This window comes from Abrus precatorius, unplaced genomic scaffold (assembly GCF_003935025.1).
Source record: "Abrus precatorius isolate BTA unplaced genomic scaffold, Abrus_2018 Scaffold7, whole genome shotgun sequence".
NCBI lineage: Eukaryota > Viridiplantae > Streptophyta > Magnoliopsida > Fabales > Fabaceae > Abrus > Abrus precatorius.
This window is the reverse complement of record NW_020874417.1, coordinates 11,675,210-11,698,325: the sequence shown is the minus strand read 5'-3', so window position 1 is coordinate 11,698,325 and position 23,116 is coordinate 11,675,210. Positions and strand designations below refer to the sequence as shown.

Below are 23,116 nucleotides of genomic sequence, written 5' to 3'. Positions count from 1 at the left end.
TATTATATAACTAATAATAATTTTTAAATATTAGAGAAACATAAAATAAATATTAAAAATAGTAAGATCATTTATCCAAAAAATAATCAAATTTAAAATATAAAATTAATATTAATATTGTTAAAATTTGTCATTTTATAATGAATAAAGTTAATAAGTATTATTAAATTTTTTATTATAACAATTAAAGTTATTAATGATACAAGATTAAATTAATTTACAATTTTTTAAATAGTTTTGTAGTTAAATTAATAAATTAGTTCAGTAATTTCTAATTTTTTTCATTTTAAATATTTAATTTTTTTATTTTGATTCTTAAATTTATAAAATTGTTTTAATAATTTTTAAAAAAATTTAATTCTCTTAAAATCTATTATCCTCTTATTTTTCTATCCACGTCCTTACGATTCCTTTTTTAAAAATTTTGACAATTTTTTTATTTCCTTTTTTTTTGTTTTATCATTTATTCAAATCTTTATTTTATTTAAACTCTAATAAAAAGTTTCTTCTTATTTTTTTATATTTTTGTCAAAAATATAATGAAGTATTCTAAAAAACTTCAACTTTATTAGATCTCTTAATTAAAATATTATCTTTTAAAAGTAACACACAGTATATTTTGAAGTTTTATTATAATAATGACATAGATTTGAGTTTATAATATTTAATTATTTATATACATTTTAAAAAAAGTAATCATATGTATAAAAGGTCTAATATATATATATATATATATATATATTTGTAAGGTTTATTAATTAAAATGATCATATTAATTTTTTGAAAAGAGTAAAAAAGGAATTGTGAAAGCATAAATGAAGAGTAAAAAGAAAAAACAAGAGAAAGATATGGATGAGGAATAAGATAATAAAGAAAAATAAAAATAAAATTGTTGGAGCTCAAAGATAAAAAAAAAAAAAATCATAAATAACCAAAGATAAAAGAAGGAAGAGAAAAGAGAGAAAAAGAAAATAATTCAAATATTCATGACAATATATTGTGTTTTTGTTAGAGTTTGTAAAAAAATTTAATACAAAAATTAATGTTTAAAGAAGTTAACAAATTTTATATAAAAAAAATTATGTGAAATATTTTGATAAGTTAAGGGATAAAAAGTAAGAAAAAAAAGTTAAAGGAAAAAACAGAAACAAAATTAAAAATTAAAAGATCAATATACTAATTTAATTTAAATTTGCATATTTTAATTTTTAAAATTTAAATAAGTTTTTAAATGTGTCTTTAATTAAAACTATAGTCATATTTTTATTAGGATTTTATTATATTTTTGTTGAGTATAAGGATTTAATTAATAAAAACTTTAAATAATATATGAACTTAATAAATAATTTTTATTTAACAACATCAAACTTATTTAAAAATTATCAATCAATTTAAAAAAAATAATGTTCAAAATATTAACTTCACATATTACCTAATCTTTTAATTTTTATTAAATTTTCAAGATGTCATGGTGAGTAAATAAAACATAAAAAAATAGTAAAACAAAATGTCAAACTATATGTTTGATAAGTCCTACTTGATTTTTGACAAGTTCATGATTTGCAAATCTTTACTTGACTCCCATAATTACATAATGACACTTTATTCTTTTCTTCAAAGTATATATGTTTACTACAGTTGGCTCTATTTCTTAGTTTCTTGCTTTGTTGTCCCTATCTATAATAACTTAATATCTGACATTTACACAAGAGAGATCGGATCATCGTCAACTGTATAAATGAAAAGCAAACATTATTTTAATTAAATATAACGTCAAAGATGAAATTGAAAATAGATGCATGTATAGAGACTAATATATAATTTTTTTTACATAGATAAACTAACTTTTAAAAGAGAGTTTATCTTAATTAATACCTCTAACATTTTTTACAAGTTGAAAAGTGTGTGTTAACACATTTTACTTAGAATAAATAATACAAATGTAGATGAAGAAAAAATTAAAATTAGAAAAGAAAAATTCTAAAATGTTTAAAGAGAAGGTTCATTTAATAGCTAACCACCCAATAGAAGCAAATATTATCATCTTACTTAAGCATAAAATCTACTATAAATGCTTAATCATTTGAGAATAACAAAGTTATTTGAGAGAAGCTAAATTATCAATATTTTAAAAGAAGTTATAAGATATTTATTTATTATTCCTTCTTCTCTCTCTATTCATGTAATGTATAAGTCACTAATTTAACCATTTATTATTATAATTATTTTTAAAATATATTATAAATTAATTACATATACTTCCTTTCTTATGAAAAGGATCACAGGTAATTTAGTGTGAGCTTGGACTGGAGTGTAGCTTCACTAGCTTGGCAGCGTTGGGGGAGAATGCCCATACAACGCTTTGAAATGGGGACATTTTTATAGCATAATGCTAAATTGTATTGTAACAGCCCATTGCAAGTGTTCAAGCAACAAGGGTAAACAATGGTGTAGTATTGAACATGTTTGGTGAGAAAAAATACAAATTTATTGACAAGACATGTAAAATTCATCATCGAAAAATTGATATTTGTAGTCAAATACTACATTAAAATCTTACTGTAACAAAACAATTAAAATTCACATTGAAATTATTAAATACAAATTAAAAATTTAAAAACAATTACGAAAATTAGAAAGTTTTTTAAAAAGAGGGTAATGAAAGTCATTTAATAAAGTTACAGCTAATATTTAACCTAATATTGTACTACAAACAATGCCGGGTGAAAAATGCCGTCAATTGAAGCACTAGTAACTGACGATAGTAGGCGCGTGAAGCGCCGCCATAGAAGAAGCATATAACCTACCTTCTTCTCCAGTTACTACTGGTAGCAGCAATGGCCAAGGGTGACGATGCTGTTCGAAGGAAGAAGAACAAAAAGCTTCGAAGGAAGAGCAATGACTCTTCTTCTCTCTCTGCCAAGGTAGCCGCCGTTATCGCTGCCAAGAAGCGCCGTAAGGCCGGTAAACGCCGCATTTGCCAGGTATCGAATCTGTTACTCTCTTTTTCTCTTGCTAAAATGTTTTTTTTTATATATATATTTTTTATTTTAACGAAAAATTACAGTCATATTTTGCTTTCTTATTTGTTCCCTGTCTTTTATTTATTTAATTTTTTCATTTGATTTAGGTGGTTTGGTTTCATTTTTTTTTTCCTTTCTTTCCTTATACTTTACTTTTGCATTATTCCTTATATCTATTTTCTAATTATCCTTGATCCTAATTGCTAACTTTGGTTATTGGATGGTATGTGCAATGTTGATGATTAAAACAACTGAGTTGAAAAATGTTAGTGTATTGTTTTCTATGTTGAATATGTTAAGAAAGCATTGGGGTTGTTATTTCAGTAAGTGTTAGTAGAATTGTGTTTATTGTGTTTTCTTCTAGAGTGGAATTGAAGAAGTGACTTTTTTCCATGATATTAAAGGGTATGTGCTTTAGTCTACCTACTCCAGAGGATCCATTCAATGATAGATGTGGGAAAGAGGAATTCAAAATAGGGAGTCCTAAAAGGAAGACGCCACCAAAACCAAAAGATGAGATGGTTCCTCTTAATGCGCATAGTGAGCCCGGAAGGAAAGGTGCAGTTGGTAGGAGGAATATTTTGCGAAAATTGAATGATATACAAAGGGAAAATGAATCTGTGACAGGCAACGATAATCAGGGTCAGAAATGTGTTGTTAAGTCGGAAAGGAAAAATATTGAGGTGACTGAGATGGCTGACCTTTGCGGTGCCCGACAGCTTGATTGTGACGTTTCAGAATTCCCTTCTAAGTTTGTATTTTGGTGTCTAAGCTCAATTGAAAATGCATTGCGACATGGGGATGCCTACACTGATGGAGAGGGAAACTCTTTCTTTCTAAATCCATGGGGATTAGAATTTTCAAAGTGTTATTCTACGGGAAAAGATCTGATGGAGACCAGTGGAACCTCTGCTACTACCGAGCAAATTGCTTGGATGGTTTCTGGTGCAGCTGATACTTTTGTAAGAAATGAGAAAGAAGGGTTATCCTTTTCTGGCCCTTTCCTTTTATTCCTTGTACCTTCCCAAGAAAAAGCTGCCCAGGTTAGTTAAATTTCCTCTACATGCTTACAACTTCATTGCTGGTTCTTTTTGTGTGTTTTTTCTTTTTCCCCTTACATAAAAATCACTATACTGACAGATGCACCCAGCAGCTTGTCTTCCCCCTCCTTTTGGACTCCGACTCTCAAATGGAATTTGAGTCATGGGACCCCACGTCATTTTGTCTTTGAATTTGATGTTAAATTTTAGTATTGTTTGATTTGAAGCTTGACTTAGTTTTCAGAGATTCTGACTTTGATTTTTAATTTTTTTTTTTAAATTATATTTTGAATGACATTGCATTTCATTCTCCTATAAACTGTTTATAATGGAAAAGATCTATGTACTTAGTCATTGTGATTTAGTCAGAATGTCCCCAAGACACAGTTCATGATATGACCTTTTATTGTGCTATCTAACAAAAGGAAGTATTAATTTAAGGGAAGAAAATTTCTCCAACTTTCTTGTAACTATGGACCTTAACAAACTGTTGATTTGTTTGTTGATAACGCGGATTCTAAAACTTTAAATTGATGGGCAGGTTCGAACAGTTTGCAAGCCTTTGAAATCTGTTGGAATACATACAGTGAGTATTCATCCAGGTGCTTCCTTAGATCATCAGATTCAAGGGTAATTGTTGAAACTTCATCTTTTGTTTTTCATTGCATTTGACATTAATGTGTGTGATCAAAAGGGCATGATATGATCAGAAAATAGGGAATCTTTTTGTATTGATAATTTTGTTTGGTAATGCACGTTGCTTCTCATTCATTCAAGTATATCAGTGAGTAAATCTTTTTTTATAGGCTTTTATTTAGCTTTATTTGGTATGATGTTTGAAGTGTTATCTGGGTAATTTTGAATTAATTAGTCTCTGTAACATAATGTGGGTAATTTTGTCATATTTCTTACGCACAAATTGTTGACGTCTTTGTCTTGAATCTTATGTGCATGTGCTAGTTTATATGCAAGAGCCAATACAGTGCCTATGTAAGTGGTTTTATTTTGTACGAGCATGTCTTTCTTTCTTCGACAGACGATGAAATTATATTAAATGTTTGAATTCCTATGAAGTCTGGCTAGTGTAAAATAACTGAAAGTCTGAGAGTGAGAAAATTCCATTACAAAAGATATCAAGAGGGAGTTCCTTTGTGGTGTGCAAGCCAGCAAAATAATATTTTGATATTAAATTTAGTCATTACTGCAGTTCAAATGAATTAATTTTCTTTTGAAAGATGCTTTCATTTGCTAGTGACATTGCAAGAAGAAACATGTTGCTGTTTGGGAATAAGTTGGCAATTTCAAGGATTTACAGGGAAAGATCATTGTTTGTGCAGATTTTTTGATTCTACATAACATTTGTTTTGCTTTTAACAGTCTGAAAACTTGTGAACCTGAGTTTCTTGTTTCTACTCCCGAGAGGCTTTTGAAGCTTGTTTCTATGAAGGCGATTGATATTTCTGCTGTCTCCATTCTGGTAATATTTCCTTCCAATGTACTGGTTATACAAGTCTTTCTTCTTTTAATTATTGTTGTTGAAGTCCCATATTGACTATAGATATGATTAAATAAGAGCTTGTAAAGGGTAAACAATTGCTAGCTTTTGGAGTTGAGTTAGGCTAAAAGTCTAAATTCAACATGGTATCAAAGCAGATTCGATACTGGGCCACCCTTGACTGAAAAAAAAATAAAATCTGGCCCCACGAATTTTTCCAGTGCAATTAACCTGGCCCCATGGATTTCCCAGTGCAACTTGCAGCTTTCCCAGTGCTACCTACCTAGTCCTGTGGCTTATTGAGTGTGATACTAAAAAATAAATAAAGTCCTCCAATTTTCAAGGCCTAGATATCTTGAGCATGAAGGGTTGTATTGAAGTCCCACTTGACCATAGATATGACTAAATAAGAACTTATAAAGGTCAAAGCAATCCTCACCCTATGAGCTAGCTTTTATGCATTTGATAGTTACTCACCATGTTAGCTTTTATACATTTTTGTTAGGTATTAAATATGCACATGCCATGTTTGCTGATGATTATTAGTTATTCCTTCCTTTGATTCCTTTTTATTAGGCACCCTGATATTTTAAAAATAGTTAAAATTAATTAATTATTTTTATTATTTTTAAATACTACACCAAACTAGTTTTATCCCCATATATTATCCAATGTTATCAATGGCGAATTGAGTCATGGCAGAAAACCAAAAAAATGTAATAAAATTATGGTGGATGCCATGGTGGCTTATAGCAGAAGCATGACAGCTATGATAAAATAATGTAATATATATATATATATATATATATATATATATATATATATATATATATATATATATATATATATATATATATAGAAACACATAAAAAAAACCACTGCAAAATGTAATATAAAACCAAAAACTAACTACATATGTCAAAATCAAGAATGTAATTGATAGAAACTCATCAAATAATATCATATGCCTCATAACAAGATCTCATAATAACATAATAGCACAAGTCTCAAAGCAAAAGTTCAATACAAACTAAAAGCCGTTAAGCCTCAAGTGAAACCAAGTGATAAGAAACAAAGAAAATAGAAATACTAATTGAGGAAACTTGTTGGATTAATCCTATTAGCTTCCCTTGAATAATTTAAGGAAGCTGCTTGTTAGGCCATGTTAGAACTTAGAATAAAAAAATGGATGAAAAACAGAAGGAAAACACAGAAAAGAAAATGAGAAGGAAATCTGAGAAGAGAAAGTTGAAACAATAGAAAAAAGAAAAAGAAGGGAGAGAGAGAATGGAGAAATGTGGAGAAGGAAAAAGAAAAACAGAATGAAGGAGGATAAAACAAAACAGAAAAAAAAAACACTCACCAGAAAATGAGGGTTGTTTGAAGTAGTGGTTGTCAGGAGTTGGGAAGGTGAGAGGGAGATGGGAGGTTGCTGTGAGAGAGAAAGATGTAACAACTAGACTAAAAACAGGGGCCAACAGGGTTGAAAGTGTACATTTTAGGGTTTATTTTTTTTTTATGTTGGGTTAGTGTGGAGCTGGGTCAAATCTGCAGACCCAATTCTTTTCTTTTTGGGAAGATTTCCAAAATTTCTGCCATGGTCGCCATGACCTGCCATTGCAAACTCGCCATATGCTCGCAGATTGTTAAAAAACTGCCACTGTTTTTGGCCATGGCTGTCATTTGATAACACTGATTTATTAAACTTAATCATGCTATTAATATTTTAATCTTAAAGATTTGTTCCTTTCCCTTGTTGGTAATTTACGATTCCCACTACCCCCATTTATCAAGTGCCAATAGGAAAAATAAATAAATGTTTCATAGGAATTATAAAATGCCATGTAATAAGGATCACTTAAGCCTTCAAGATGGTGCCTTAGAAAAAAGGGCCAGAGAGACTTAATAGCCTGGTCAAATGAAAGACAAATTAACTTCTTCATGTTGGGAATTTTATAGGTTTATTCTTTGGTGTATGAGAGCATGGTGGGGTCCAAAAGATCTGCTTGTAACTATAAGAGTTTGCACAAGGATCAATGCTTCCTATGTCTTGGTATTTGAATTACATATTGAGCATTTGAAGGAGCTAGTGCATGCCTCAATGCATGCTTTTGCTAATGGTATAGTCCTAGTGGGATCGTCAAAAGAGGGATTTAATAATTCTTAAATTTGGGCTTGTGCATAACTCAACCCAAAAAGCTAGCTTGTAATTTGGCTATATTAGTAGTCAATGTGGGATCTCAGCATACCCTCTCACACTCCAAATGGACATCTGGAGTGTGAAGATTATAGTACTGATTGTTTTTTATGTTGTATTTGGAAAGCCACAAGATCAGGTAGATTGCACTTGTAAAGTTGCTGGGCTAGGTAAATCGCACTAAAAAATTCATAGGGCCCAGGTTAATTACACTAGGAAAATCAGTGGGTCATTATTATTTTTTATTTTTTATTTACAGTTAGGGTGGCTGAATATCAAATCTGCGGTAGGCTCTAATGCCATCTTAAGAATAATAAAGTAAATTCAGGAATGATTCAATTATTGTTTGGTCATGTTTTGGCTAGGAAGGGAAAGGATTTGGAGCAATATAATTTCCATGGAATCAACAGATTTTTATCAATTTAATTGCTATATTTGGGTGGTAGAAACTCAGTTAAATTTACTCATGCAATGTCCACTTTTGTCATGTTATTTCTCTCGCTGTTTTAAGATTCACATTTGTGCTTGTTTGTTATTAGTTTAGCAAAATTCATATATTTGAAAATAGAGTGAAAATTTATATTCTTGTTTTGATATGAAAATTACTGTATTTGCTAGCATATGGCTTTCTATGAATAAATACTCCCTGTATTATGTGTTAGTCAATTTCAATCATCTCTTTATTATAATTTATTCTTTTTATTATATTGATTAATTACTTTTTGGTATTAAATAGGTTATTGATGGGCTTAATACTATTTGTAGTGCTGGCCACACTGAGGCTATAAAATCCATTAAGAAGTATATTTCTGGCAATCCCCGTCTTGTGATTTTCAATGATGGCGTCAACCATACCTCTCTCCCATTGGTTCAGTATCTCCTGACAGGATCAATTTGTAGACTCTCTCTCAATAATTCAATCACCAGCCTAAGTTCATGCATTATCCAGTCTGTTAAAGTGTGTACATCTGAAGAAGAGAAAGTTGTTAAGGTAAGTTTATTGGTATGCTAGGCATGAATTCTATTTCATAAATTTATTTATTGTAAGTAGCACTTAGGTATACCTTACTAACTCTGCTTTTAATCATTGTTTTTATTGATATTATCAAATGAATAAAACTACTTAGAGATAATTAGAGGAAGTTTCTTATCCTTTTAAAAAGTTTACCAATATTTTTGCTTGATAGTATAACATGTAGATTTTCTAATAACAGTTTGGTGTCTTGTGATTTTTTTTTCACCAAAGGAAATTTATGGTATGATAATATTAACAGAACTTACATATTCTTTCAATCTTTCACAAACCTATGTTTATATCTTTCAAAAGCATTACTGCACATTTTTCTTTTCCCATTTCCACCTTTATGTTTTGTAGTGTAAAGATTCCACCTTTATGTATTTTTTATGGTCAATACAGCTCTGGAAAATGCTTGCATGTTATGCATTTGTTCATATTCTTTAACTTAGAAAAGCACTGATGGGTATGATAGAAGCTGGTCTTTTATTATTAGAAGGAATAGGGAAGAATTTCCCTGAAGAGGAGTGTTAAGAACACACACACTCTTTTTAGCACACTGCTCTAATGGTTGAAATTTATTGAAAACTCCAAAATTATATGTGAAAATCATTAAATTAAGAGCGAGGCCCACATGAATTTTATGATTTTCAATAAAGTTAAGCCAATAATAGGGAATATGTTTGAAAAAGTGTGTTGCTAGGATTTTTCATCCTGTGAAAATAGCTGCAAACTTGCATAACATCTGAGTCCCATCATCCAAAGCCCTAATTTCCTCTCAAATGCCAAGATCATCTCCTTTCCTCAGTTCTTTCTATTTTACATTTAATACCCTTCACTAATTGCAACTAACTAACTAGTTATAGCTAGCTACAGGGTTATCTAACCGAGTACTATTAATTATTACAGAGCATTGAAGGCTTGGATCGATTTCGGAGCAGCCATTCTAACAATTCAAACATGCTATATATTTTAAGGAAAGATGTCAAGGGCCATAAATTGGTGAAGACTCTCGAATCCAAGGGTTGTTCCATTTCACTTGATTCAGATGCAGCCAGTTTTCATGATAGGTAAAGCATCAAAATTCTGTTTTATGTATTTTGTTATTTTAAAGTTTTGTATTTTGATATCTACAATAATACGAGAACATTGTAGCTTATGGGGAATCTAACCTACCTTAACAAAAGTCTATTCGAAGCTGAAAGGTGTGGCTCATGGGCTATTGCAGCCATAATCTGTTATGATTTTGAGCTTATGTACTGTTTTTTGTTATACAGTGTGGATTCAAACAGCAGACCGCTGGTTTCCGTGATTGATTTGGAGCATATCTTTACTAAAGATATAGGGACGTATGATGTAGTAGTCCTACCTAGTTTTGTACCCTCTATAGACACTTATGTGCATATTTTGACGATGATGGCTCGCCAAAGTGTCAATGGTGTATTGCACAGTTTCTTAACAAAAGGAGATGCAGAACTTGCAGCACCGCTCATTGCAGTTCTTGAAAAATGCGGGCAGGAAGTGCCTCAGACCCTGCAGGATCTGCATCATACATCAAACATGTTGGAAGATTGAATATTTTTTCTTATGGTCATTCCATCATTGCTGGTCGGAAAACCAATTTCTTTTCTTTTCGAACTTGGGCTGGAGCTATGCATGGGAGGGATGATAGATGTCCTATGCTTTTAATTTGGAAACCTTGCACGAAATGAAGAATCTCATTCAGAAAAGTTTTGCATTATGTCCGTCCTGTTTCCGAGACTATATTTTCCTGTAGTTGAGTGGACAATGATATTTGGCAACAAAGTCAACCTTGAGCTAAGCTTGTTAAATTGATTGGCCTAACGTGACAATTATTAAAGATTGCCCGATAGTCCTCCAAGGTATTTATCAACTTCTGTTGATGAAAAATTTTGATGTTTCATATATTTATTTTCTTTCCCTTTCGTCCCCAACAGGGAAGGTTTTAATTTAAAAATTTTAATTTAAAAATTTTATTTTGCACATTTCCCACTTCCCATGCAAACTCAGGAGACCATATTTGTAGTAGCATCCTTTTGGCTTCAGGAGTATCTTGTCCCTACTATAATAGTGTGACTGCTTAGCATTCGATACACTTTTTATCTCAACATAAGAATGATTATCCTCAAGGCACTGGGAATCAAGAGTGAAACATTTTTATTGCAGATTATATTGTAATGAATTGAAAATCATGGAAGGTACCGCATTAATAATATTTTTTAATTTTTTAATCAGTGGCTTTACTCTTCAGGACATCAATTAGCATTTGTCATATTTTGTTTTCTTCAGAACTTGTACCAAGAAACTGAGCATATCGTCTTGGAAACTACTCTCTCAACCCTGAGACGTACAAAATAAATAAGAAACTTTCTAGATTTAGAAATCTGTGATTTGGGAAAGATAATTGACGAAGAGGATCACAATTTTTACACGTCCAAATCTCTCTGGTTAAGCTAGAGCGGCTAAATCGCATCACATTCAAATTTTTAATATGCTTTTATCAAAAAGGGCCATATTGATAATTACAATAAATATTCATATTTCAAGATTGTACATTGCAAAATATATTTTTCTTGATGTAGTTTATTTCATGTTTTATTTTAGATAAATTTCTTTTTCAGATGTTTTAATGCTTAAATTGTGATAATAGAAAAGATTTTTTTAAAATGGTCTTTTTCTTTGATAAAAATAACTAAAATACAGGTAATCAGCACATAACATTAGGAATTTAAGAAATTTGGAATAAAATGCTATTGACAGATGTTTTATTTTATTTTTCATTTTATTCATGGTACAATATTCTAAATCTTTTTAAATGAGTAATTATTTCATCTAAAGGGAACTAATAAGATTAGAAAGGCCATTAAACCTATACATAACTTATAAAAAAATATAAAAAATCTAAAAAAATTTTAAAAAAATGTTGTAAGAGTTTATTGATTACTATTTAGTAGTTAATAAAAATTAAGTTACTAATATTTAAATAATCAAACTTTTAATTTTTATAATATTTTATTTAGCAGTTAAAACTACCGATCATCAAGTGTCATTCAATAAATAAATAAATTATCAAACCACTACTCACATAGTAGTCATCATTCATCATTATTCAAATAAATTATACAAATTCTCAATTTTTTTTAATAAAGTGGCGAATACTAATAAGTTTGTTAAAATTGCTCAAAAGAATGTTAGAGTGCAAAAATTTCTCAAATTTTAATAATTCAAGCTTGATCTTTAGGAGTTGATGTGTTCAGCAGAAGGAGCTAGCTTTTACAACAGAAATATGAATATCTCAGTTTTTCTAACATACTTGAAGTTATTGACTAAAATTTATTTAAAAAATAAATTGTGAATCTCACTTTTAATTTTAAAATTCTTTCTTATACTTTTGTATTTTTTTTAATAAATTGTAACTAATAATTAAATGTATTGAAAATAGTGTGTTAAAAAGTATATTTCTAATATTCTTTGCTTCAACAAGCTAGATATGAAAGCAGTCTAACCGTTTTTACTTAGGGGATGAGTTAAGCATTAATTTAAATATAATACATAATATTTATTTAAAAAATAAATTATGTCAGTCTCACTTTTAATTTTAGGATTCTTTCTTATACTTTTATATTTTTAATAAATTATAATTAATAAAGTGTATTGAAAATAGTGTGTTAAAAAGTATATTTCTAGTACTCTTTGCTTTAACAATCAACAAGCTAGATATAAAAGCAGTCTAACTGGTTTTACTTAGGAGAGGAGTAAAGCATTAATTTAAATATAATACATTAAATGTAAATTATTTTGCTGTTATCAGGTCTAAAATCCCTAAAGTTGAAGGATCCAAATTACGAGTTTGGCTTGGAATAATTCATGTTCTTTTTTGTAGGCTAGTGTTTCTCTTTAAATACTCACAATATTCTCTTGAAACATTGATGACAACCATTTCATTTGCTTTCTCTTATTACGTTCTTCTACAATACAAATTAAAAGGAAATTATTTTTTACTTTTAAGAAAACCTTGTATTATCCAAAATTTGAATCACTCTACTAAAATATATTATTTATAAAAAGATACTGTACTTAGCATAGTAGTTCAACAAATAATATTTTCTTCGAAAAATCCACAACCACTGGCTCAACCAAAATAGCATGCAACAAAATGGTTTGTAGAAAATAAAAGAAAAGCATTCATCAACTTTTAGTAAAAACTCCAAAATTCACAAGTCCTAAGGGCTTAAACAAGTTTTGCTAACTATAAAACGAATTCATTTCAAGAACAAGATCATAGAAAAAATAATACGATATTTTCCTATTGACAATACACTTGAAAAAAATGTTAAACCAAAATATACAATGTTACTCACCAAATTAACTTCTATAATAGTCATCAAAGACCAAATTTTACTTTTAAATTGTTGAAAAAAATAGAAAGAAAAGAGTGTTATGCTATGACAATTGTTACAATCATAAAAGCAACGTTTCAGCGAAGTGTAACTCAATACCCATCTTTAGTCTCCAATGTTTACACAACTTCACAAACAGAGAGATGCAGTTAAGGGTACAAGCATTGAAGCCTCACAAACTATATTAAAAATAATTGAGAGAAGAAAATGGTAAGAAAAAATAAAAAGAGAAAGATGAGCTTGATTGCTCAGTGATAAAGGAACGTTTTATATCCAGTTATATAATTGCAAAAGTATCACAATTTGACGTATTTGTAAGAGAGAAGTGAATTATAATAACAAAGAAAGAAAAAAAGCCCTGCTTTGTTGCAGAGCGAAGATGCAGAGGCTTTTATATTTAGTTACAAAAGTATCAAAATTTGATCCTTTAGAATAAATTTCTAGACACTTTTCATTATTAATTTCCTTAACACCATTCTCTTTTCCGAAGTAAATAGCCACAAATCCGTTAGTAACGTTGCCCCAAACAATGTGGCACAGCACTCCCATTTTTGGAGACGTGAGTCGACCCCGACAACCCGTCAAACACATCATTTCGCCTCGCAGCTCTGACAAATTCATCAAATAATTGATTTCTGAGATTTATTAAGCTACTCTTCGTAGTCTTTTATTGACCCACCGAAACTCTAGGCAAAAACACCACGTTTAGAAGGTGACTGTTCAATTCCAAAGCCTACGAGAAAGTATGTTATTATAAATTATTTATATCATTCATCCCTTCTCAATCCAAAAAAAAAATGAACAACTTGAATATAACAATGATTTTACTATCAAGGAAAATGGTTAAGGAATCAACAAACAAAAGTTTTTTATCGAAAAATTATATTATTAAATGTTACACTTCCAATAAGAACTTTCAAAAGGCAATGGTTAGCAAAACTGAAATAACAAATACAGTTTCTATATATAATTCAAGGGGAGTTGAACAAGAAGACTTTCTAATTGTGTTTGCCATCATAGAACTGAGCATTTTTGGAGGATTTAAAAGTCTCCAAAAACTCTTTCGCCTTCTGCAACTCTGCCTTTTGCCTTGACCTGTCCCATTTGTGCTCAGCTGCTAATATTTGAATCACTCGAGGTAATGCCCGTCCGGCTGCATCAGTGTCAAGAAATGCAAGGCGAGACCTCCTTGCAATGAAGTCAATGGCAGATTCGCAATATTCATGACGAGCACAGTAGGCCACCTCAGCCTCCAAAAATGGGTAACCATGGGCTAGTCGCTTACCCAAATTTTCATTCTACATACGAAATAAATAATTAATATGACCTTCTCACCGATGAGATCATGCACTAACTAAAACATGGATTAATTGCATAAGCAACCAGTTCAGAGTGAAAAACTTATCATTATATTTTCAAGTGACAATGTTAAGTAACTGCCATTAGTAGTTAGGTATGATACATCAGTTAGGGACCCATTAGTTGTTAGTTACAAAATATCAGTTAATTAGCCTGAATTAGTTAGTACTTAGGCAGGTTGAGACTGTAGAAGAAATAAAGCATCTTGCCTTTATAAATAAGAGTGAGGTAGAGAAAAAGATCAACTTGTTAAATGTGAGAGAAGTTAGGACCTTTGGATTAGGAGTTGCAATCCCTCAAAGAACTGTGAAATGCGTGTGTTTTATTAAATGCATTAGGCTCACCATTATGATTCTTGATTTTAACTTTTGACATTTGATTTCGACTTAGAGTGTTTGTGAATAATTGTATAATATATTATAGTGAATTTCTTGTTGTATTAGAGGGACACAATGATGCTAATTGGATTTTAGATTTAGATGAGATCAGACCAAATCAACTAGTGGTTGTGTTCACAGGTGGTGTCTTTGCTTGGAGATAAACTAAATAAAATATTATTTGCTAAATCGACAATGGAGTCAAGAGTTTACTGCTATGGAATTAGACAGTAATGAGACTGAGTGGTTTAGAAACTTGGCATATATTTCGTTACAAATTAAGCCTACAACTCTCGTGTTTGTACACTGATTGCCAAATCCGAATAGCCATCGCAAAGAACAATGCTTTCAATGGTAAAAACAGACACATCCGATTGAGATATGATGTGATAAAGTAACTGTGGAGAGAGATAATATTATTTTCATTGATTATGTGAAGTCTGGCCGATCCTTTGTAAAATGTTTGAGTAGGAAGTTGATAATAGATACATCGAGGAGAATGAAACTTAAGCTCAACTTCGGTGATTGGAGATATCACAAGAAAATCAGTAGATAATAACAAGTCATTTGTTAATTTTGCTAGCACTATTAATTAGTCCAACTAGTGTATGAGAAAAGTGCTAGACTACATTTAATGTGAGATTATGCTAAAACTTTTAATGATTTCATAGTCTTTATGGGTAGTGTATATAAAGTGAAATATATGCTCGATGAAATTAACTACATGAGCGTGGAGTGGAACCAGTCCTATGAAATTATGACAATTTCTAGAGTACTCAAGTATAACCAAGTACACACAGTCTGATAAATGCCGATACTTTATTAATTCATTTAAGGGTATGAGAAAAGATAAAAATATAAAATAAGAAAATATTAATTTCAACCCTTAAGAATGAGTTTAAACAAATAATTATAGTAAAATTTTATCAAAAAAAGAAACATTTATTACACTTTTACAACTTAAATATCATAAATGCATTCTTCTTCAATAAAAGCTTCCTATTTTTAGATTCTTAAATTCAACCTTAAAGATTGAGATTAACAAAACCTTTTAAAATAGAGTCGGGATTCATTACCACTGGGTATCAAAATTCACCACTTAATACGTTTTCATAAAATCAAAATTGACCAATTCAACCATTGAATCATCTTATATTATCTTCATGATAATGTATATCAAATTTTACATGATTTAAATTTTTGCAGGTATGTTACCCAAAATTTGATATTTTCTTTTAAAAAAATATTAAATGTTGAAATAAACCAATGAAATGAAGTATCTATTCAATTTATTTTTACATGAACTTTTGTAAAGATGACCTATTTGATAAATACTTCCAAACTAACGGTTAGATTAATCAATTTTGTATTGTATGAAAAGTTATTAGATAGTGCAATTGTTCAAGTTTGACACTTGGTGTCACTGGTTCTTTGACTCTATAAACTATAGTAAATTTTTTATCAATCAAGCATTAAGTGTGTTCTAAAGAAATGTCTTTATTATTAAAAATTTATGTTGAGTTCTTATATGAGCTTATTTTACGTTTTGGTCTCTCTGTCTAACGCTGTCAGTGTGTGTTAAACGACAAAAACTAATCTGAGAACATTTACTTATATATGGACTAAATTGTAACTTTTGTGTATATAGGGATCAAATTGAAAATCATGTCAAGTGTAGGTAATAAATTTATAATTTCTTTTTACTTGGTTTTATATACACCTTACCCTTTCGTGGTTTGATTACTCTCCTTTCCGCCCTCTCATGCCCGCACTTTCTCTCTGAGTCAACACTAAAATGTTACCTTTGCCAATTCTGATCCAAAGTCTCATCTCTGAAGGGTTTGTTAAATCTCAAGGGGTCATATACACTGTGAATAGATTCTTGAGGAACATCCAACGCCTCTCAGGCCATTTAATGTTTTTTGTTGTTGTAGGTTAATTGTCCAACATGAAACACACGTGTGTTTTCTCTCCTCATTTTATACTGTCAATGCGTATTAAATGGCAAGGACTAATCCAAAAACATTTACTCATATAGGGACTAAATTGTAGCTTTTTTTTTTGTGTAGGGATCAAATTGAAGAAAAAAACGTGTCAAGTATAAAAACTAAATTTATAATTTAACTTAATTTCTTTTTACTTGGTTTTATATACACCTTACCCTAAACCTGGTTTGATTACTCTGCTTTCCCTTTCTCTCATGCCAGCTTTTTCACTATCTGAGTCCACTACAATGTTATCCTTTGCAAATTCTGATTCAACGTACACTTCAGAATAGATTCTTGAGGAACATCCAATGCCTCTCAGGCCATTTACCATTTTCTTTTGTTGCAGGTTAATTCTCAAACATGAAGCACTGAAGCACACATATATCTTTTCTCTCCTCACTTTACATTTGCACCAGTTACATGTGAAACCACAACCAATGTTTAAGAGGGACTAAAGAGAATGCAACGACCTCAAGGACTCAGACAACTACAATCCATGATTAGTGCAATGACCAGGGATAAGAACATGGTGGTGGCTGACCCTTCCTAGTGACAACTAATGACCTGCAATGACCTTCCTCTGACAATTTGGCTGATCTCCTCGGCAACAAGGTACCAATGTCCCCTATTGTGGCTGAACCTACAAAGTTTTATTCTAAAACTAATGTGTTGTGTTGTATGTTGTGTGAACCTCCTGTTATGGTTGAACCTATCATATTTTGAAAGTCTAATATGTTGTGCTGCCTCCCCGGATGTCAACTATCTAATATTCTAATGAACTTTTAATTGGTCATTTATTTATGATTTCAACATGATCTATCATACTTTGATACTATCGTTAGCTTTATTATGAAGTTGTAATGTTGAATACTATCATGTGGGCACACAATAAGAAATCAATAAATAATAAGATTTTATTGAAAAGTGTAGCATTTATTGTTATTGTGTGATTTTCAATGCATCAAATTTTGTGATTTCAATAAAAGCTTAACATATATAGGTTTTATTGTGTCCCGTTGGGCACACGTTAGAAAAGTCATTTATTATTTAACATATATAGGTTTTATGGTATTATTACACGTTAGAATAAACTTAAATCTAACCGGTTATAATTTATTATTTCACTGACCGTTAGATTTAAGTTAAATGAAAGACTTAGATTGGGTATAAGAGTTTTTAGACTTACATTGGTGTAAGAAGATCTTTCCCCACTTTGTATTAGGTAAATTATTACAAATTTACATTTGAATCTACAAGTTGAGTCTACAGACCCTCCACCCTTTATGTAGACTCTCAAGTTTGACAATCTTGCACACAAGACCCCTTTTTGCATGAAGCATGGACTATGCTCCGACCCACTTTACCTTATCCCGGTGTTCAATTAAAAGGATAGTTTTTATATCTTTAACAAGATTCATTACTGATACTTGATATTCATTTACCTTCATGGTTTACACAACAAACAATGAAACCATATCCCACCAGGTGTGTCAGTTTCATGGATCAATCAATGCAACTAGGCTCTATATATCAAAAATCAATTTTTCAATAAAATTAATCAATTGATTAACAGGGCATTCTCAAAAGTTCTTGTGCAAATACAGCTATGGACAATGTGAAATATATACAAGCTAACCTGAGCAATGGCAGCCACACGTTGAGCCAATGTTCCATATGCATGAGACAAGTGCTTTGCTGTAGAACTGTCCATTATCCCAGGAACAACTTTACCCTTATATGTTACCTTCATGCGTACATACTGTTGAGTAAGAACTGTAAAAGATGCAGGATCCCACTCTTCACCACCAACAATCCTGAGTTTGTTGGTGATACATCCATTCGTGGGGTTCAATTTCCCAGACTTTATAGCTGTATTGACAGCATCTTCTGCCATGCTGAAACTCATTAGAATGGAACAATGAGAAGATAAGGCAAAAATGAATGAAGCACGATAAGCTGAAAAATAATTAAATACTAGTTAAACCAACTAACTGAATTGTTAAAATGATCAATGAAAGGCCTAGTTGGAGAAATAACGTCCTAATAACTTTCAGCTTCGGCCATTAAATAATTACCTCCGGTAGGTAGTCCACTTGCCACCAGTGATGGTGACCAAACCAGGGTGATCCTCAAAGACAACATGATCCCTGGAGATACTCTCCGTATTTTTAGCTGATGGGTCCATTGCTAATGGGCGAATGCCACTCCAGGCCGAAAGAACGTCAGTGCGTCGAACCTAAATTTTTGAAGCATTATTTAGTCCTTGATAGACTGTGAAAAAAGGAGAAAGGGATATAGTAAAAGAACATCTAGATTGAGAGACAGCTAATTCGTTATTTTCCTTGGATTTAATCAAAGAATTCCAAGTACAGAGTCTTAGTTAATTAAAAAAGAGGGGTCGGAGCAGGGCTTCCTACAAATGTAAAGATTGAATTCTATAGCAAAGGTTCTAACAGATATATGATACAATGCAACTTACTGTCTTGTTTTTTTGCCTAAGATTATCTAAAATATTTTGAAACAAGTAATAAAAGCATGGGATCATTTAATTTCCTTATCTAACATAAGAAAGAGAAGGAAAAATAGTGAGGTAAATAGTTGCCTGTATTGGCAGGTATATCTTACTTTAACATTGAGGTAATCAGATATGGCATCCAATATAAATTGTATTTCATCTTCATGCGGTTCTGGAAGAAAAGTAATGGTAGTGTTGGAATCTGTAGTTCCAGCAACTGTTCGTCCCAACCATGGTAGCATGAAAACGACACGCCCATCCTTAGTTTTAGGAACAATTAAGCCCATTCCCTCTGGAGAATAATAATCGGGCAGTATTATATGTACACCACTGCTTGGAGAAATCATATCTCGTGCATTTTTGTCAGCCATTTTCCTTACAGAATCACAAAATGGCCCAGCTGCATTCACAATTACTTTTGCATATGTATCAAACTCTTTGCCTGCAACATGCAAAATAATAAATTGAAATAATTAGCTATTGAACCGTTAAAAGAAATTAATTTTTAAACTTAAAAGTCACAAACAGGCAGCACATGTATAAAGGATTGACTTCCAACAAAATGATTCTTGAGATTATGTGTTTGTTCCTTACAATGTTCTAGAGCCCTTAAATGATTGAATATAATATCTTAAATAAACTTGCCAACTTACCATTTCAGATAATCTAAAAAAGTAAAAAATGTAAGCCATAGATATTTACAGTAACTGATAGAAATAAAATAAAGTATTACCAGTTAAATTGTCCCTAATTCGCGCACCAGTTATCCGTTCACCAGTATCATCCTTCAGTAGGGACACAACTTCAGCATGGTTCAGCACTGCTGCACCAGCTAATGCCGCCGTGCAAGCCAACCCAACATTAAGCCGTGCATCATTCATCTGCCCATCATAATAAACAACTGTGCCCCTCAGGCTTCTACCTTTTCCCTCCCTTGCCAGAGTGGGAAAGAGCTCAACAGACTCTTTTGCAGAATAATATCTTGATAAATGCAAGAGCCGTGCTCCTGCGACTAAATCATACATTTTCAAGCCAAGCCAGTAGTACACTACTTCAAGCCAGTCAAAACATGGAGTCATACAAGGCAAAGCATGACATAGGTGTGGTGCATTGTCAATAACCTGTTTACGCTCCTCAAGTGCATGGAATACTAACTTCAGCTGGCCATAGTCAAGTTTAAAGACAGCTTTCTCCAAGTATCGGACACCTAAGAGTTTATTCAAACACTGAAATATTAGACTAACAAGTACTTAGTATTTATAAAAAAAAGAGACAAAATGAAAACACAAAATGACTAGCATATCCCTGTAGGACTGAAAATCTCTGCACAATCAATATCTACATTCTACAGTGTTAGGATGAAGATTGGCTTTGTCAATTTTTAAAAAAATTTATATCAAAGAAAACTTCACAACCTTCAAATCATGGAAACAGTGCTCCTTCTTTGATTTCTGCCTGTAAATTTTGAGTCCCAAAATATATGTACAGTTATAGTTTTTTAGTTTAATCAATTTCACATCCTTTTAGTTTTTGTTGCAAAATATTTAGGTGAGTTTCTTATAACTACATCAATAATAAGAATATTTAAAAATAAAAAAATTAAAAAAATTATTAACATGATAAACAACTAATAACAATAAAATTTAATTAAAAAAATATTTATGGTAATTTTATAACTTTAATATAATAAATATAAATCTTTTTCTATAAAAAGTTTCTATTTATAGATGCTTATACTTAACAAAACCTTAAATTAAATTAAAGTCACAGTAGAGTTGTGGGTGTGACAAAAAACATGTTCTTATCAACTTTGTAATCCTTAACTTTAAAATTTGTGTTAATAAATTAATAATAATAAAATTTTATTAAAAAAGTATTTATTATAGTTAAGATATAGAAGTGTAATAAATAATTATAATTCTAATAAAATTTTACTGGTATATGCTGTTTAAACTCAAATTTAAGAAGGTATATTTACTATTTTAAAATATAAAGCATTTAATATTTTCTTTATTTAACAAGATGATTAATAATAATAGAAGTAACAGGATTTAAAATTATTCAATTTAAAAATGTAACTTAAAATAGGGGGAAAAAAATGAATGAGGCCAATTTTGATTGTTAAGAGCAAGCACACTTGTACCTCCATGTATGAGCTTGGTGGAGCGTGAGGAAGTTCCGGAAGAGAAATCCTCTCTTTCTACTAGACCAACGCGGAGGCCGCGCGAGACAGCGTCGAGAGCCACACCGGAGCCGGTGGCGCCACCGCCGATGACCAGAATGTCGAGAGGATTCGCCGAGCTAGCACCGATCAGCGACGACTGCTGGACCTCTCTAGAGGGTAAGACCGCGAAGGGATCGTGGATCTTCTGGCGGACAGCGGCGAGGTGCGATCCTCCTCCGTGGTCACTGGCGGAGACCGGAGGAGAGAGAAGGATGGTTCCACCATATGCGGTGGCTAAAACAGCTCCGACAGCAGTGCTGAGTCGCCTGAGGCGAGTCATGGAAATGAAAGGAAGTAAAAAAGAGAGAAGGAGAGGAGAAAAATGTGGCGTGTTGTTGGCAAGGAAAATGTAATGAAAATATTTAGTTACAAGTCACAGTAGAGAGCATGATTGAATAACGCATGGTCAACCTGGGTTATTATGTTCACCCGTTACCAGTTATTAAAGCTGAAAATCGAAATAAGGTACACTTCACTTGTACATGTTGCATGTGACATGTTTATTTTTATTTTACTCAAAATTTTAATAAATAATTTTTTTTATATATATTTAAATTTAATTTAATAAATATTTGATAAAGTTTAAACAAATTATGTTAATTTAATTTATAAAATAATATATTAATTGAAATGAAGAGGGGTAAAATGGACTAATTTCTGAGTTGGGAGACGTAGGAGGATTTGGATCCCCTCATGTTTAATTTCGAACATGACGGTCATATTCGCATGTTTTTTAACATTTGTTTAAGTAAGTAAAAATTTCGCTTAAACGAAAGTTAAAAAACATGTAAACATGACCGTCATGTTCGAAATCCTAGTAAGACGTAGGGTAATGCATTCTTGGAATACGATAATTTTAGTGGATAAATTTCATTCTTTCCTTGCCATCAAATACACTTTTTATAAGGAAATTGTTCGACTACTTATTTAATTTTTTATGTCTTAAGCTTTTTAAAAATGAAACAATTTTTTATATTATAAAATTAAATAAAAAAATATATAATTTTATCTCAAAAGAATCTAATATAATAAAAAAAGTAAGTTTTTTAAATATGATAAAATTTATTTTAAAATTTATTATAAAAATATATTATATTATTTATACTTTTTTTACTTATCACAATAAATAAAAAGAATAATAAATATAAAATTAAAATATTTTATAATATGTAAATTTTAAAATAAATAATATCAATAATAATATAGTATAATAATTTGTTAAATATTATTTATTAACTCTTGAAATCTTATCACTAATATATAATTACTTAAAAAAATAATAAATTTCAAAAGACAAGTGGAGTTGAAATAACCTGAACTTACTCTCAAAATACACCAAATTTAATTTTAAAAACATGAATCTGTCAAAATTAATTTCTACTCAAGAACATGTCGTTTCTTGTTTCCCTGTAATAAAAGCCTATTGACCACAATTTACTCTTTAATAATAATTATAAAATTA

General features: G+C 30.8%; 2 protein-coding genes across 4 annotated transcripts; one reads left to right on the top strand and one right to left on the bottom strand.

Moving 5' to 3' along the window:
- Nucleotides 1-2,701: 2,701 nt before the first annotated feature.
- LOC113872756 (ATP-dependent RNA helicase DBP3) lies at nt 2,702-11,017 on the top strand. 2 transcript variants are annotated; one of them, XR_003505911.1, is made up of 8 exons: nt 2,702-2,984; nt 3,428-4,066; nt 4,605-4,693; nt 5,441-5,540; nt 8,492-8,746; nt 9,680-9,840; nt 10,048-10,653; nt 10,802-10,928. XR_003505911.1 is itself a non-coding variant. In XM_027510558.1 (7 exons), exons 1-7 carry the CDS (start codon nt 2,838-2,840, stop codon nt 10,343-10,345), a joined length of 1,689 nt encoding a protein of 562 aa, XP_027366359.1. In that variant the 5' UTR covers nt 2,702-2,837; the 3' UTR covers nt 10,346-11,017. The 2 variants fall into 2 exon arrangements, 1 of the variants encoding a protein (XP_027366359.1); XM_027510558.1 differs by having other exon boundaries at nt 10,048-11,017.
- Nucleotides 11,018-13,775: 2,758 nt separating this feature from the next.
- LOC113872721 (glycerol-3-phosphate dehydrogenase SDP6, mitochondrial-like) lies at nt 13,776-22,043 on the bottom strand. 2 transcript variants are annotated; one of them, XM_027510487.1, is made up of 7 exons: nt 21,574-21,988; nt 20,164-20,637; nt 19,541-19,872; nt 18,991-19,151; nt 18,552-18,810; nt 14,191-14,489; nt 13,776-13,924 (listed from the first exon to the last, which is right to left on the bottom strand). In XM_027510487.1, coding segments are annotated over exons 1-7 (1,887 nt in total). In that variant the 5' UTR covers nt 21,935-21,988; the 3' UTR covers nt 13,776-13,923. The 2 variants fall into 2 exon arrangements, with proteins under 2 accessions (XP_027366288.1, XP_027366286.1); XM_027510485.1 differs by lacking the exon at nt 13,776-13,924 and having other exon boundaries at nt 14,024-14,489; nt 21,574-22,043.
- Nucleotides 22,044-23,116: the final 1,073 nt, after the last annotated feature.